Source organism: Cyprinus carpio, chromosome B15, assembly GCF_018340385.1.
Source record: "Cyprinus carpio isolate SPL01 chromosome B15, ASM1834038v1, whole genome shotgun sequence".
Lineage (NCBI taxonomy): Eukaryota > Metazoa > Chordata > Actinopteri > Cypriniformes > Cyprinidae > Cyprinus > Cyprinus carpio.
The window spans coordinates 28,850,641-28,868,975 of NC_056611.1; the positions used below are offsets into that span (position 1 = coordinate 28,850,641).

At 33.9% G+C, this 18,335-nt stretch overlaps 1 protein-coding gene across 5 annotated transcripts in view; it reads right to left on the reverse strand.

Annotated features, from left to right (window-relative positions):
- Nucleotides 1-18,335, reverse strand: part of LOC109092844 (ephexin-1) — a 26,846-nt gene continuing 8,511 nt past the window's right edge. For 4 of the 5 annotated variants that reach the window (XM_042740167.1, XM_042740165.1, XM_042740166.1 and 1 more), the window contains 14 exons: nucleotides 16,661-16,760; nucleotides 16,094-16,297; nucleotides 14,951-15,030; nucleotides 12,021-12,247; nucleotides 11,754-11,914; nucleotides 9,990-10,142; nucleotides 6,570-6,699; nucleotides 6,379-6,453; nucleotides 5,133-5,222; nucleotides 4,021-4,184; nucleotides 3,143-3,301; nucleotides 2,979-3,058; nucleotides 1,986-2,090; nucleotides 1-1,694 (listed from right to left, as the gene is read on the reverse strand). In XM_042740167.1, coding sequence (XP_042596101.1) covers nucleotides 1,477-1,694; nucleotides 1,986-2,090; nucleotides 2,979-3,058; nucleotides 3,143-3,301; nucleotides 4,021-4,184; nucleotides 5,133-5,222; nucleotides 6,379-6,453; nucleotides 6,570-6,699; nucleotides 9,990-10,142; nucleotides 11,754-11,914; nucleotides 12,021-12,247; nucleotides 14,951-15,030; nucleotides 16,094-16,297; nucleotides 16,661-16,760 — 1,946 coding nt within the window. In that variant the 3' untranslated portion in view covers nucleotides 1-1,476. Of the gene's footprint in view, nucleotides 1,695-1,985; nucleotides 2,091-2,978; nucleotides 3,059-3,142; nucleotides 3,302-4,020; nucleotides 4,185-5,132; nucleotides 5,223-6,378; nucleotides 6,454-6,569; nucleotides 6,700-9,989; nucleotides 10,143-11,753; nucleotides 11,915-12,020; nucleotides 12,248-14,950; nucleotides 15,031-16,093; nucleotides 16,298-16,386; nucleotides 16,543-16,660; nucleotides 16,761-18,335 lie in introns of those variants that run through there. The other variant, XM_042740169.1, reaches the window with a different exon arrangement.

Consider the following 18,335-nt stretch of genomic DNA (forward strand, 5'->3'; position numbering starts at 1 on the left):
TCAACATTCAAGATTTATTTTCATTAACAATAAATTATCTTTTTACAAAATGAAATAGGACAATTATTTGGCAAGGACTCTTTACCATGTTTGAACATGAGAGGTCTTCACATGAACATGCACACAACGATAAAAACACCAAGTCCGGCCAAGCAGCAAGACTCATCTCTCATAGAAGTTACATTCTCTCTTGGAAAAGATTGTTAAACCGTGTCCAAACCAGATTCAACTAATAAACTGACAAAAGCATCTATTCTTTGTAAATGGATGTTTTTGACCTAAAAAGCTTTGAACAAAAAATAATCCACAAAAAAAAAAAAAAAAATCCCCTGTGGTTCACAAAAGAAAATATGGTAGGTTTGGAACAACAACAAAAAATAATTTTGGGGTGAACTATCTTAAATTAAATGTTTAAATTCAGTTCACAGCAAACATCTTGTTAGTAATGCAATTGCATCTCATATTTGCTATATTTATATATTACACATATACTTATGGACAAAAAAAAAAAAACATTATGGTAAGTTGTGCTTATTAAATCTTCTTACATTATGCAACGAAAAAAGTGCATATACAATTATATAAAATATATAAATTGCTTGTGCATCCAAACAAACAGGTGATTCAAAAATGTGATTAGTTAATATTAAACAGATGTGTCTCATCATTGAGCATTTTCGCTTTCAGTATGGACAAATGGCTTGTTGCTGGAAAGTTACCATGTTGCATCTGGTTAGGACACGGTTGTTAGACTGGTTTAACAACATTACTCTCTTGTGTGTAGTGTGTTTGTATAGGAAAACATTGTTTAATGTGTATGTGATTGTACACACACTTTCATGCAGCACGTGCAAAAAATGCCTCAGTGTTCTTCATCTGCATTTTTTACCTCCATGTTTCCAAAAAAAAAATCGCATTCAAAATGCCATATATGTGCATTTGATTAACTTTGTTTATTTTCTCTCTTATTTTCGTTTTGTTCTTCATGTGGATGGGAGGAGGATGAGCTCCTTATGGTACAGTACATCCTCTTTGTCCTCAGAGGTTAGTTTAAAAACACAAACCTGTAATGTCAGTAAGGTGTGACCATGCACATTAATACATTCCTTTTCCAGAGAAGCATTACGACTTTACAAAAGTCCTGATGTAGCGTTTATTTTCCTTCACCTCCTATGTGTTAGAAAAGTGGTCCCCGTGTGTGATTGTGGAAGTTGAAATCCTTCATGCTAACAACGTGTTAGGACTTTATGGAAGCAGCGATTCAAAAACACAAGTGCTTATAGTGCAAGAGCTCTTCCACGACCCTGTTGAGTCCTCAGAGTGATGCCGGACACGTATTCAATAAAACACTGGACACAGAATGACTAGCGGTCCGCCGCGACATCTAGGGGGCGCCGCTCCCGGGTTACCGGGTCAGGAATTAGGAGATCTTAGGATGGTTGTGGTGGTTATGCGATGCCATTTCTTGCTCCTTATCTACAAATCAGTCCAGGTGGGAGTGTATTGGGGGCTTTTGGCTGGGCGGCGCCCCCTGGAGGCAGCTCTGGCCCCCTGTGCTCCTTCCTGAACCTGTTGGATCCGCTGACACTCTTTAAGGTTCTGAGCCCGAACTTCTGCGTTCATGATCCTCTCCACCACACGGATGGGAAACCAGCCTCGCTCGCCATCATGCAACCTTTCACCCAACATCCAGCCTGAGGGTGAGAGACGGATATGCCATGAACGTTCAGAGAGAAGAAAAACAGGAAGGACGTGTCACAAAAATAGTAAAACAGAACAGGTGAAAGGAAGCAACATAGTGAGAGAGACAAGTTTATGCAAATCACAGCAGATGATGCAGAAATGAAAGACAAAGACACAATTCTAGCCAAAAACAGTAGAGTCTGATGAAGTTGCATGGCTTATTGCAAGTCTTTCATTTAAGGCAGACACTGACTGATTTTTAAGGATGTCTAGTGTTTGTCAATGCGTCTGTGATCTCTTACCATCATCGGTGCACTCCAGAATGTGCAGCACATCAGCCATTTCTACAGAGAGCTCGTCAGGTTCCTGAGAGGAGTACGACTGGATACACTGAACCTGTGGAGAATCTGACATGCACCAGAAAAACAATAAATCATACTGCACACAGATACAAAGAAAATCACTAACTCAAGTCAAGAAAGTAAAATTAAATTAAATTTATTTAATAAATTCATTTAATCACTAAATCTAAATTATACTATTAGAAAATTAAAATATTACAAATTGTATTATATTAATTTTAATAATATCTGTAATATTTATTTTTTTTAATACGTAATATTTATTTATACATTTCAATATTATAATATTATTTTTTTTACTTACAATATAAAAATGATTAATATATAACAAATGAACATATTATATATTAATTATTTTTACATTATTTTATAAAACATTTTTTAAAAATGCATAATATATTTATTTTAGAAAATTAAATAAATATATTATTTTATATTACAAAGTAAAATAAATATTTTAAGTTACATTACTCATATTTTTTCATATATATATATATATATATATTTACTATTCGATTCTTTTTTATATTGTTTTATATATATATAGATATGTATATATATATATACTATATATATATATATTATTTACTGTATAATATTAGAAAAAATATTATTTATAATTATTAGAAATAAAATGTAATAATAAAATAGCCTTTCGTTAGAAATAGGACAGTAAAAGATGATAAAAAAGGAACGGGACCGAGAAATGGGATTTTGAATCAATTACAGCGCTAACTAGTATGATGACAGAAATGGAAACTGTGTAATTATAACAAATAGAGATGGGATTTATCTTGTGTGATTTAGACACCAGACGTATCCCATTATAACATTTAACAGCTTGAGCTTTTACCAAACCAATGTGCATTCAAGATATGTCTTTATTTCAAATCAAACGCAGACATAGGGTGTGCATGCATGTATGTGATGTACCTGGTTGGTGAGTGCTGGTCGAGAGGAATCTCGTACGGCGGTTTGGAGTCAAAGCGTATATCCAGCGCATTTTTTCACTTCTGTAAACATTCAAAGAGCCATTAGTGCACAAAGCAAACATGTACTGTAATCTCTGTAATAATGGCTTAGGACTGCGTTCTCACATGCTTTCAGTCTTGAGCATGTAGCTGACTTCTCTGTCCTCCTGGTTCTCCAGCAGTTTCAGCACAAACACACAGGCCAGCATCTGACCCTGATCCTCCAGGTCTTCAGTCCTCAGCATGGAGCGACTGCAGGAGTCCAGAACCTGGTACTTCTCTCCACTGAAACACACATATAAAATACATATACTGTACAATAAAACCTTCTAGCAAAAACAAACATAATACACAAAAACAATCAATGGAGAGTGAGACTAGTGAGTAAACATCAGTCAGGTATATTATTCAGACAACATTTAGCCATTTTGACCTATTTCAGAATTCATTCATTTCTTTATTTATTTTTTATTTTTTTTGTAAAATAAAGGCCTATTCACACTAAGAACAATAACAATAACTATATTAGTGTCCACACTAATGGACAATATCATTGTTTTGTGTGGATTCTAAAATCAAATACACTTAAATTAAAACAAAATTAAATATTTTTATTATAATTTCTAACAATTTGTTAAAATATTATAGTATTTTTTAAATATACTTAAAATTATAGATTTAATATGGCATTATTTATGGTAGTTTTTCTTTTACAATATTTATAAATAAAATTGATTGATTTATTATTATAATTATTTCATTTATAATAGTTAGAAGTCTATTTATTATTATACTGAATTTCATCCTGATGATATAAATAAATATTTTTCATATTATCTATTATTACATTACTTGGTATATAATATTACAAATTAAAAATATTATATAATATATTATTATATCATTTATTTAACAATATTATTGTCCACATCAACAGGCGACATCATTCCGTTTATTATAAGCGACCGATGACATCATGTCGTGCAGCTGATGATGTCACAGACCTGGAGCTGCGTTTGGTGATGAGCAGCAGGTTATTGAACAGGAACAGGTATATGGGGTGGTAGAGCTTGCGGCTGCGCATGGTCCTGGTGCTCTTGGGCCCAGACATCTGCTGCACCTCTCCCTTCTTCAGGAGCCAGCGAGAGTGAGAAATCACCGGCACTGACTGCAAACAACAGAACACAACTGTACTTTACAAGAGTTTCATTCTGATACCCAAGTAAAGGCTTCTCACCAAGAGCGCTTGTAACATTTAAAGGGATAGTTCACACAAAAATGTTACTATTTTACGTGGAACATAAAAGGAGATATTTAAAAGAATGTTCACACTGCTCATTTTCAGAGAATTGAAATGCATGGCAATGAATTCAAGATGTGTGTTTTTTTAATGTCACTACGTTTGACATTAATAAACCAAATGCCATTGATTCTCATCCAGTATGAATCATAACTGAATGAGATACATCAAGTTTGGAATCAACAAATGCAACTAAGAACTAGAAACTATTTTTAGTGCACAATGGATTCAATTTTATTCTGTTAATCACATACAGCTATTACAATATTTTCCACAAATATGTTGCATCTGAATAGTTAAACTTGGTCAAAATTTGCATTGTTATGCATTGCTGAGAGACAAAACGCATTGGTGTATGAGTCACATTTTATTATTACAATGCAAAATACTGTTAAATAAAACACTTACATTAGAAACACTACACTGAAAAATAATTGGTGTAGGATTTAATTAGAAATGATTTTCACTTAATCGCTACTAAATTTCACAAGTAATTACAAAGAAACAGCAAATAACATTGAGTTACTAAAGAAAAAGTATTTTATTGTAAAACATACATCAATCTTTGTTGTTTTTTTTTTTTTTTTTTTTTTTTTTACACCTGCAAAACTTATTTTGTCCCTATTTATTCTCATTGTATGGAAAAGAGCAGCTTTAACAGTCTGCTAAACATCTCCTTTTGTGTTGAACAGAAGAAAGTAAGTCATACTGTTTGGAATGACATGAATAAATTATATTTTTGGGCGAACTGTTCATTTAAGTACAGTAGAAGAGTGTGTTCAAGGTTATGGCATGACATCTTTATTCTTTCAGTACCTTCGACTTGAATTCAAGTGTTTTCTCGATGCTGATCAGCTCCTCAGTGCGACTCATCTTCCTCACTCCTTCATTGCACTCCTTCACAATCTGAGAAAGACAAACACACACCCACATCATGTATATTAATATCCTGACATATGGGGATTTCCCGTTCACTTCTATTTTAATAAGAGCTAATTATAAGCACTCTACACTAACCTACATATACACCATAACCTTGAAATACAACTTTAGGTATTTTAAGACACTGATTAGACCATTATTAAACCCATTTTTGAACTGATTTCCTTGTGGGGATGTCTCCAGTTCATCAGGTTTTACTATTTCCTCAGAAACGTTGTCATCACAATTAGAAAAACATACTCCCACACACAGGAACAAGTCTGAGTAAATGATACTTTTTGAGTTTCACTTCAACTTGGAGTCCAAGTATTAGCTGTTTGTTTACCAGACGTTTAACAAATCTTTATAAATGAGCAAACTGCAGATGACCTCTGGGACATAAACTTTGCCTTGTGGTCTTCAGAGTGATTTTGTTAATAATCAGAATCATACGTTTGAGCATTACATTACACATTATCCTATTATTACAATACTTATTTTACAATATAAATAAATATTATAATATTGTTTTTTATCATTTAAATTTTATAACGTTGATATCATTTTTTGATATATATATATATATATATATATAAAATTTTATTTATTATGACATTTTATAATATTATAAATAAAATAAATATCATGTTCCATTATTTACCGTGTAATATTAGAAAAAAAAAATATTAGAAATGTAATGGTAGCAGCCTTAATAGAACCTAGTCATAATTGATGCAGTTTTTGTTGTTAAAAAATTTTCAAAAGCATATGGTGGTGAATTAATGTAGTGATGATGTATTTCCTGTAAACAAGCACAACAAATCTCAACATGGCATTATGATTGTTGCTATAACAGCAAATAATTTGAGTCAGGACTTGAATAGCAGTTGAATCATAATTACGTGAATGACGTGAATGCTGCAATAATCGCTTTAAAATGTTAAAAGAAAATAATTAAGAACAAAAGCAGCATTCCACCTCACAGCTGTTAAGGTCAGCGACAAGAGGTGTGGCGCGGTAACCTTGGTACCACGAACAACAGTGTAAGACGTGCTTGACAGGTGAAAGTCCAGAGACAATGAGACTTACTAATAACAAGACTCATTACCACACCCTGGAACCAAAACACACACACACTTACCCTTTCCAACTCCTGATGAGCTAATATTGCAGTCTTTTCTCTCTTGGAATTTTCCTCCACCTTCTTCAGAATATTCTGGAACAAAAAGAAGCAGTTTTGCTAAATACAGGCTTAACTCATTCTAAGACATTTGATTGGTTTACGCATTCCCTACACAAGTTACTCAAGACTTCTAATTGGCTGACGCTTACCTGAACAAGTAGTTTGAGTCGCGTGATTCGCTGGAAAGGGAGGATGAGGAAGGAGGTAAACGAGAGGCCCTTCACTTTCGGCTGATTCTCCAAAATGGATATATTCTCTCGGAAAAGAGTATTTTCTTGTCTGAAAAACACACACAGGCATTTATGTATATATTGTTATATTTCTTTAGGGGTAGCTTTTTCTTAAATTTTTATAGAAATGTTATATTGTTTTTTTATTTCTAATTTGGTTTAAATGTGTTTTAACATTTAATGGTGCTTTAGAAAAATAAAGATTATTATTATTGTTATTATTATTATTATTAAGTGTGTTTATGCAAATATAGCCTGTAATTTTAAAACAAAGAGGCAGCGATAGGCAAGCTACACAAAAAGTAGCTAAATAAAATACACACTACTCTATAAAAAAAAAAAAAAAAAAAGATAGTATGATAGTATGCATATATGAGACAAGTAAAGTTACATATCCAAGCTGCAAACAAGCATATCATCATCATGATAATAATAATGCACAATGTTTGTCCCTTAAACCTTGATTTACTAAAATTAGTGACTCAAATCAATCCTGATTCACTGAAAAGAACTGATTCAAAAGATTCTCGAATCAGACTCTGCTTGTTCTGATTCTAAACAGCCGACCGACTATACAGCCAGTACAAACATGTGTACTGTTGAAACAATAACGTTAATTAATGTTACTTAGTTGATTTGAGAAAACCCCTAAATCCTTTTTTTTTTTTTTACTTGGATGCATTATTATTTTCGTTTCACACTACTTTTATATCATGTGGTTTGCTGTGGAAAGGTGTGTTACTTTCTTCTGTCACACAACATTTTTTCTGTTTAATTGCTTTCGGATAAAAATCTGCTTTGCATATTGCTGTTAGATCATAAGATGTCAATCATAAATCTTGACATCGAGATTAAACCACATTTACAGCCCAAAACCAAAAGTAAAACCATAACGAAGTTGGAAATGGTTATGGTTTATGGCAAAAACCAGTTGAAACTAAACACAGATCAGATATTCAAATGAAGATTGTGTACTTTATCTCTCCAAAATAATTTGCATAAATGCACTTTTCAAATTCAGTCAGTGTCATGTTCAATGGCCTGAGGTGGCGTGATATGTGCATACTACTTACTGAGTAGTCTTTACTGCCTAGTGCCTACTATATTAAAAACAAACCCTGTGAAGTGTGCTTCTAATCTGATTTTGCCAAAATTACTAGATAATTTCTGCATACAGAAAACTTGGATAGTATGACTAGCATTTTAGTATATTACAAACATAGCCTAAAAATGAACACAGATTTTGGACAAATATGTGCATTTTAGCCTTTTTACCAGCAGGTGGCCTATGAAGAAAGCGGCTTAGATTGAAGTTGAAATTGAATTGAAGAGAAATGAGTTTGGATAGCAACTTATTCATTTATACTGCTTAAAGATAAAAATAGTTTTAATTGTTATAAATATAAATATAATTAGTATTCAGCAAGATATTGCCTCTAGGACAACACAATGAACTACTTGAGATGAACTTAACTAGGTCACAAAGCAGGAAGAAGGTTTATGAGGTCAGAGTTTATTTTCATGAACCTGTGTGGTTTAAAAACAACAAAACATCATTGTTTCTGATGCACAACCCAGCTGTGTTTATGAACATCATGCACACACGCTCACAGAGTGGTTTTAACCCTAATCTTAACAGGAATGGAAAGCACTGAAACTCCTCAGGGCCGATGCGCAGAAAGTCCCAAGAGCTTTACCCGCTCACAAACACACACGAATGAAAGCACCTACACAAACCCCTACACAACACCTCAGAAGCCAGCGAGGACTGAAGCCTCAGGCTAGAATCCAGGCAGACAGCTGGTCTGTTGAGACACTGCATGCATGCAGACTAGACGATTTACACAACAAATGCACACTACTGTCCCTCCCGGTCCTGAAAATACCCCACATTTACTGTATACGGCCACAATCAATAACACTCATTCAAAGCTATGGTATGACTTCAGAAGACATGGAACATGGATTACGTTGCATGAAACACTTTCACGCTATCAATAATTCAGCTTTTGAGCTCTTTACAAGAAAATACAGGTTTGGGACAGCGTGAGGGCAAGTAAATGGTCACATGATCACTTTAATAACTGTAAAGTGTCATTGAATTTCACTAAGTGAAGGAAGCGTGGGAAGACTGCGGGTGACACGATGCATTGCTGTTGTTGTTCCTTGCATAAACCACACCCATCAGTCAAGCCAAGTCACTGTGTCACATTTAATTACAGGAGTCATCACGTACAACGTCACATGTTTCGGTTACGACACAAACAAGGAAATACTCTTATGTTCTAAAGCTTAATACACACAAAGGCAAGGAAAGCATTTCGGACCAGAACTAATCTGCATGTTAGTTTAGTTGTTCACCAGCCAAATTCAGCACGATGAAGCTGGTTTGACCAAGTAACTCTTTTTAACTAAAGATTAACTGGTAATGTTTTGCATTGAATTCTTGTTTGTTAACACTAGTTAATGCATTAGCATGAACTAACAATGCATTTTTACAGCATTTATTAAACTTTGTGAATGTTAGTTAATAAAAATGTTCATGTTAGTTCCTAGTACATTAACTTTTCATTTAAATAATATATTAGTAAATGTTGAACTTAACATTACATATGGTTCATGTTAACTAATATACGTAACTAATGTTAAAAATGAAACCTTACTGTAAAATGTTACTGATTAACAAAATTTTAACTAATAGATATAACCAAACTTTCACTTTTGAGACAATTGTTTTGCATTAAAAGCTTTTTGAAATGTTTTCCGAAATGTTTCTGAAATATGCAAATGAGACAATGTCTAATTAAATATGCACTAATTGGCAGAAAATTCCAAAATGGCAATTTAAACATTAAATTAAGTCATTTCAAAATTCTTGTTTCATCAGAGTTACAGAGAGAACAAAAAATACTGCCAACAGCTAGAAAAAAAAAGCTTTTTTACCAAGTTTTTTGGGAATAAATTGTTATATAAATCAGTTGGATGATATATAAACAAACCCCTCTGTAAAAATCTTTTAGTATAAACATCGCAAAAAAATTTAGTCTATTTAAGTGCTACTGAAAACAAATTTAAATATATGTACTGTAACTGAAATCTATATACACAAATAGATGAAGTGCATTAAAATAAACACCTCAGTATGTTTTTTTTTATGTTTTCTATACACTATTCTGAAAGACGACACATTATGTAAGAAAAATAGGCCAAAATTGCTAAATCAATCGACTATATTGCATTCACAAAACTTTTGTAGTATATATTTTGTGACTGTAAGGTAATATAGACATTTCTGACCTCTAATTACTAATTCAATATTTCTCATATAAATTTTCTTACAGTATCCGTCGGTAGTTCTTCTCCTGGTACGCCTGGTTGATAACATAGCTGATGAAGACTTGGAAGTGTTTAACAGCGTGACAATAAACGATGTCGCACACGTCTGAGATCAGGATGGACTCTTCGATCCTGTGCTCCAGATCCATGAGGAACCTAGGAAAATATGAGGTCATCACCGTTAGACAACAATATTATGGCTGTGTGACATTTTGTATATGCAATCAAGATATGTAGTTTAATGGCAATGGGGAAAGTACATACTGTTTACATTTGCATGTAAGTATTAGCGTCTACTTAAATATATGCAAACAAACTTAACCGAAAACATTTGCATGGGCAATAACTTTGAAAATCCACTAGCATTAGTATACATCTGGCTAATTTTGTTTAGTGCCACTAGTGATGCAGAAATTAAACATTTCTCTTTCCAGAAACTTTAGCTTGAGCTCATTAGCTCAGCTGTGCACCAGAAATACAAACACATCTTATGTAAGAAAGAAACTCAAATCAATCTTGTAATCCAATGTTCTTCACTGTTGGAGAGCAGGTTTGGAAGGGCCGAGCTCCTCCTGACTCATGCGCATGAATCATCGCCTAAGTGGGCGGATTTGCATGCTATAGAGCTACTGACTGGAATCAAATCACACCAACACTTTAATTTTAGCCTGTGGGCAATAATGGGTATCAGGGTGAATGGGAGGAATTTTCACTTCTGAAACTTGATTGAAGCAAGATTTTGTGAAGTTTATTAATATTGACCGTTACATAAGACAAAACAAGTTTAAACTACATATATAGGCTATATATTGGATTAGTAAAGGCAGATGTCATAATATTTGACTTTACACAGAAAAAGCAACTATTTTTATAAAACTGTTTTTCAAAAAATATATTTTAAAAATATATTTTGTATTGGTAGAGGCAGATGTCATAATATTTGACTTTACACAGATTCAAATCAATGTATTTTAGAAAAAATAAATAAATTTTTGGACATATGTAAATTTATTTTTAAAATTGCATTTTGGATATGTTGGTTTTTATTATACATAAATTACTAAATATTTTTAAAATATTAGCAAATATTATGTTGATATATGATGATTATTTATATAAAATGTATCTTTACTATATATGTATATATATATATATATATATATATATAATATATATATATATATATTATATATATATATAAATAAAGATTTGGTGAGTGAGTGATAGATAGATAGATAGATAAATTTTGATGGAGAGAGAGAGAGAGAGAGAGAAAGAGAGAATTGTAAAATTATAAACTGTTTTTCAAAAAATGTATTTTAAAAATATATTTTGGACATATTTCGTTTTCATTAGTTAACATATACAAAACTTATATTTAAAATATTAACATTTTTTACTGAATATGTCTTAAGCCGTTTTTTTTATGATTATATAAAATGTATATTCGGAATATATTTTGATTTTTTTTATTTAAAATGATGTATTAAATTTTTTGAATTTTTTTTATTTATTTTTTTGGTTATTTTTTTTATATTTTTTGGTGCATTTGTTATTTTTTTCTTTTTTTGCTTTATTGGAACTAATAATGCTAATGCTACCACTCAACTTTAATGATGAGAAAAGTCACTGTGGTCTAGGCAAATGTGGCTAAACATTATCGCCCTGTTGGCCACCTTCAGAAAATAGAAACATAGATTGGCATTGGGAAACCACAAGCATAGCAAACTGATTGCTGACCACATAGGTGACCCCAAAAACACACACCTCTCGCTTGCCTTCATGATGTCCTCAATGTTGGAGAACAGGAAGTGCATGTCAGACTGACTCAAGGTGTTGACAAGCACAGGGTTTCGTAGAAAGTGGGTTTCCAGCAGCTCCAGGCTTTTGTAGTATGACGCCTCAGAGGTCACCAGTTCAAACATGGCCTACAGAAAGACACAGAGACACATTCAATTAACATGCACTGCTATTGCTGTTAGCACATACCACTCAAAAGTTTATACTCTAGTCGATTCAAAGCATGCGTCTCACCTCCTGCAGTATGATCTCCTTTGCCTCTAGTGTCTTCAGTAGTCCACTGTCTTTCACAGCCTCCAGGTTTTGCCAGAGGCTCAATGAATGCATGCTGTTCCTCAGCTGCAGCTGCAAAGCGGGCACAGCCGTGACCCCTGACCCTGCAGTCGGAAGCCCATCTCTCTGTCGACGCTGCTCGATCTCCTGCTGCTTAGAGGTGTCGCGGTACTCTTGATACAAAACATCTGGACACAAACACATTTAACGGCACAGAATGATGATTTGGAAAGACACTATTTTCACACATTTCGATATTTTAGCACATATGACATTATAGACGTTAAAAGCGCACTCTAGTAAATGCATGTTTCTCCTTCACGTTTCTAAACATCCAATATGGCAGCATGAGCCTCTTGCGAATTGACTGAGTTCAGTGTAAGTTTGTGTGAAACTTTTGTTTATTAACTTGCAAAGCAGCTGGTCATGTGATCTAAACTGAAGCCACTTCGAGGCTACTCGCCAGGGAAGCTATTTTCTAGTTTTATATAAATATTATTATTTTAGTAGAAGCATACATATATACATACACATGTGTATATATGTGTGTGTATACATGTGTGTATATAAAATGTATTATTATTTTGAATCAGCTTTTCTTTCATATACATAATCTCAGTTTTAAGTTTTTTATGTGCTTTCATAATTTTTATTAATTTCTTTTTTTTTTTTTTTTTTTACTTTTTTTTTAATTAAATATAGCTCTTTTATTTTATTTCAGTTCCAGCTTTAGTAAATTAAGCATTTTAACTTATTTTCAGTTATTTGCCAAGGCAAAATTTAAATTTTCCAATCTAATATTAATTTTTAATATGATTTCAACTTTATTTGAATTAACAAAAACAATTTTAATAGTTAACACTGATACACATTTACTTACAGTAAATCCAGAAAGATTAAAATCTCCTAAACTTACATTTCAATAACATAATACAAACTGAGGACAGAAATATCAATAATATCAATAATATATTCATAAATAAATAGCTCAAATCATGCCAAAAACATATTCTCCTGAGTAAACCGAAAGCTGGATAACACTGGGTTGTTTATCTCATGTGAGTTTTTAATTTTAGCAGTCGTGCATAACTCAGTCAGCAGAAATGCATCTGTCACAACAGCCCTTTGAACTCTCTGAAAAAGTTGTGCAAGTTTACTGCAGGCTCCTCAAGCCCTGAAAACATCAACTGTGTGAGCTGCGGATCAGGACTGACCTCAATATCACTCAGTCTTTACCTGTCTGCACGTTTACATTATAACAGCATGTGCATACTGCATATATGTGTGTGTCGGCTTCTCAAAAGGGTGACTTTGTACAGAGGAAAGCAGTTGCATAATGTCCTGCACATTCAACAAGACCTTCAGGTGGGTGTTCAGCACAGTCGCTTACATAACAGAGCGTGAGAAGAGAAGAGAAGAGAAGAGAAGAGAAGAGAAGAGAAGAGAAGAGAAGAGAAGAGAAGAGAAGAGAAGAGAAGAGAAGAGAAGAGAAGAGAAGAGAAGAGAAGAGAAAGAGAAGAGAAGAGAAGAGAAGAGAAGAGAAGAGAAGAGAAGAGAAGAGATATGATAGACTTGAAGAGAAGAGATGATAAATGTCAAATAACAATAGAATAAATAGGTATAGCTAAATTTCCATTCTTATACATATATTATGAATGTGCATTCCTGATTTCTTATGAAAACGTTTTGCGTTTTGTAAAATTAAATAGAATAGATTTTTTTAAATATATTTTGGACATAAATTTCACTTTAAAATAATAGATATATTTAACATATAAATATACATTCATAATTTCTCCTGGTATATTTTTGGCTTCTTTTCGTATACTTAAAATGTATTTTTAAAATATATTTTGAACATATACTTTAATTATTAAATATTAAAAATAGATACATTTTAACATATTAGGAATATATTCCTGATTTCTCTCTCTCTCTCTCTCTTTATTTTTATTTTTATTTATTTTTGGTAATTTTAAAATAAAATCCATACTTTTGCTGTACAGGAACTGATACAGTCACTCAAATGATGAGAAATCAAGGTAATAAGGAAAAATTCTTATAGACAAGACATGACAACAGATGAGACGAGACAAATAAAACAGATGAGAAGAGAAAAGAAGAGAAGAGACATGAGAGATGAGAGAAGATGAGAAACAAGAAAATGGACCAATACATGAGAACAATAAATTAGGGGTGCACAATAAATATCGGCCGATAATTAATTGACAAGCTGCGCAAATGTTCATTATCAGCGTGGATTTGCGCAGCTTGTCAGTTAACAACGGCTCTGTGTAGTAACAGCTGCTCTATGTGAAATCACACACCTGATGGAATTTACCGCTGATTAGAGAACCTGCTTTACTGACGTGATGCGCATTAATTATCGGCCGATATTTATCGTGCACCCCTACAATAAATGCAACAAAATGATAAGCAAAGAAATGAAAAGAGCATACAATGGAGAAACAAAAGAAGAAATAAGATATTGACAGAAGAAGCTACAAAAGAAAGAGGAGGAGAACATAGGAAGTGGAAATAAGTGAAGAAAAGAGAGACTTGGATGCAGATACAGGAGAGAGAAATAGACGGATGATGAGGGAAATAGAGATGATATAAAATGATGTTGCGTTGGCGAAGAAAGTGGATAACTCTCTCTTGCTGTTATTCCAGAATATATTTAAAAAGACATCACCCACACACTCCACCTGCCTTCATCCTACACACACTAACACACACTCGCGTCTCGTACACATCCAGCACATCCATGCTGTAAATTCAACTGCAAATAAAGTTGCCTACACAGTTCAACTTGAGGCACATAAATTAGCATGCATTGTTACAGCACATCGGTCTCCCTCTCTTCCTGCGTGTGTGTTTTGTTCACTCACCGACACTCTTCACAATGTTGAGATTGCGGCAGTTATTCTCTACTGCCATCTTCTGCGGACTGTCACCATTCCTCACCAGTCTGAAAGAGAGAAAAAACCCTAATAATCAGTGACTAGCAGAGATAAGAGGAAACGTGTGTGTGTGTGTGTGTGTGTGTGTGTATCAAAATGAGAACACGTCAGACCGCACTCAAAACACCCTGCAGCTGTTTTAAGTCCTACTTATGTTTCTAAATGAGGGGAATATTGGTTCCTCACATTTTAATTCCCATTTAGCTTTATTACATTTGAACCCTGATAGACCTAAATAAGTCAAATCCATCAGCAGAGTTGTGTGAGTACTATTTGAGTCATACAGCACATGTGCCCACATGCAAACAACAAAAATGAACATACTGTACCAGCTAATGTAAGTGCATAAATAAGCTATATACATGCAACTATGCATATATAAAAAATATTGCATGCATATGTTTATTAAAGCATGGGTAGATAAATTACATTTTAAACAGATTTATGCATAATTATTGTACAATTATTAACAGTTTGAAGAGATCATATTAACTAAGAGACTATTTTTACTTTTAAAAACTTATTTGTCACACAGCAGGACAGTTCACTGTAAATAAAATTAAAAAAATTGATTATTAAAATAAAAAAAAATAGCTTAACCCATTATACATATTCATATTTATTTTAACCTAAAAATGCATAAATGTATGAATATTTAATTTAGATAGATAGATAGATAGATAGATAGATAGATAGATAGATAGATAGATAGATAGATAGATAGATAGATAGATAGATAGATAGATAGATAGATAGATAGATAGATAGAATAGATAGATAGATAGATAGATAGATAGATAGATAGATAGATAGATAGATTGACAGACAGAAAGACAGACACATAGATAGATAGATAGATAGATAGATAGATAGATAGATAGATAGATAGATAGATAGATAGATAGATAGATAGATAGATAGATAGATAGATAGATAGAAAATAAAATGTGAATACTGTTTATAAACATATAAATGCACACAGTCTATGAAGTTATTTAAGTTACACACTAAAAAAACTGATTCCAAAAAAAAAATATATAAATGAACTTTTATTCTGTCTGTCTCTCTTACCGGAGTGTGATGTTGTCCGGGTCTGCAGTGGTGTGAATATCATTGTCCTGCATGGTGCAGGCACTTGTCGTCCGTTCACTCAGCTCTTCCATTTCTTGTCTACACGGCCAACCTCCCGGCGTCGCTAACGGAGACCGAGAGCGAACTCCTCCCAGCACAGTAATCCCGTTGCTCGGCAACGAGATTCCAGAACGAGAAGGCGGGCTGATAAAGATACATAAATACTGTTAATACTTAAATAATGGAAGCTTTGAAGAAATTCTTAGTCTTCTTGAAAAAAATCGAATCCCCACCCCAGATACGGTGTCCTCTACAAACACACATGCACATAAGTGAACCTGCATGTTGCTCATAAACACAAAGAGAGACAGCCAAGCCCAAACACAGAGTCACCCACACACCTTCAGTTCTCAACTCTAAACTCTCCCACCCACACACACAGACAAACATCTCTCATCCTGAGAAAATCAGACCATAACCATTTATGAGTTGAATCATCAGACAGACAAATACACATAGATAGATAGATAGATAGATAGATAGATAGATGTGTTTGGGTGCACTCACTGATGCGTTCTGGGAGAGGGTGGAAGTCGATTCGCTGCAGAGGGGCTGAGTCTATTGTAGGAGGCAGGGTCCACTGCTGGTTTAGGAGAGGAGGTGGGGCCTGATGGAGAGAATGGGAGTGGCTTAGATTAATGAAAAATAATTGAACAGAATAAATAAGCTTGGACACATTTGAGTGGAAAAGACCAACACTGAATTGACCTAAATCCCTGCTTGCATCACAGTCCTAGAGACAGGCTCAGTAAGACACTACAAAAATGTTTTTATAAGAAGAAAAAAAAAACATCAGAAGTACATGGTACCAAACCAATTGTTTGGCTAAAGACTATTGAGATGATGAATCTGACTGCCAGAGAAAGGACTTCATTACAGGCAAAACAACATACTGGTCATTCACTTGTTACCGCACACACAAATACACACCGACAAATCTAACACACACTCATGTATAAACACAGAGGGCCCATTGTGATTGCTGGCTGCGCTGCCTGAAACTTTGTGGGCACAGGAATGTGTAACTGGGGCCTCAAATGGAACTTTCAGTAATTGTGTCTCTGTGTGTGTGGCTGCCGAGAAAGTCTGTTCAGTTTCCCCTTAAATTTGTCTCCTCTGCAAATTCTGAAGTCTCATGGACAAAGGACGCATCCGAAATGCTTCATTACCTCCTTACACTGTTTCCCTTAGCTGCTCTCTTGACCAAGCGGCTTTCTGCTCGCTCAGTCTACACGAATGGCACGCGGTCACATGCGGTTATAGTGTGCTATTTGTGTTCCTGGATCATGAGTTAACTAGGTGTGATCAGGAAGATCGCAAAGCATGTTTGTCAGACCCCTTGAATAAATATTGATCCATGCATCAAAAAAACTCTGCTGAGCACTTGACAGACTTGTCTACGACTGCTAAACTTTAACTGCCATGTATTACACTGGTGCTTTATAATATGTTCTGCCCTAATTTTGAACAAAATTTAAAAATATATATAAATATTTCCTAATGTTAATAAAAATATGTTTAAAGATATCATTTGAAATTGAAGTCTAACTAGCTTTTTTGAAATTAAACCAGACGAGCATTTTTTAATGAATATATGCAATAGATTTTGTCTTGTGTCATGGGCATCTACTTCTCCATCCAGCAGATCCCAGTTCCTACATTTAGTCTATGAGAGAATGTGCACTTGATCTGAGGTTTAAATCAAACCTGACTGACTATCCAACATCACGGCTGTGAGTTCAATCTGAGGTCAGCTCAAAGAAGAACTCCTAAAATACAGATTAAAAAACAAGGACAGACTAGATCGGGGTCAATTTGTTACACCACAATGTGACACCAAAGTTATTTTATGGTCACACTGTACATCGGTTAATAATTTCCTTTAAACCCAGTTTCCAATAGTGTCACCAGATCTGGAGCAGCAATCAACAGAGAATGGGGTTATTTTCCCAGCAGGCCCTACAATTTGAGAGAAACTTGTAATGATGCATGCCGAGTTCAAAAAGTGTGTGTGCTTTGCATTGTTAGAACAAATCAGCAAAACATATGGTACACTGACTATCTATAGTACTCGCTATTGCTAGACCGAGAAGTCTAGACTGTTTAGAAAAAAATAATCATGTTATGTAACCTTCAATACTTCAAATGTGATGCATGACTGCCCTTTTATGTAATGCATAGT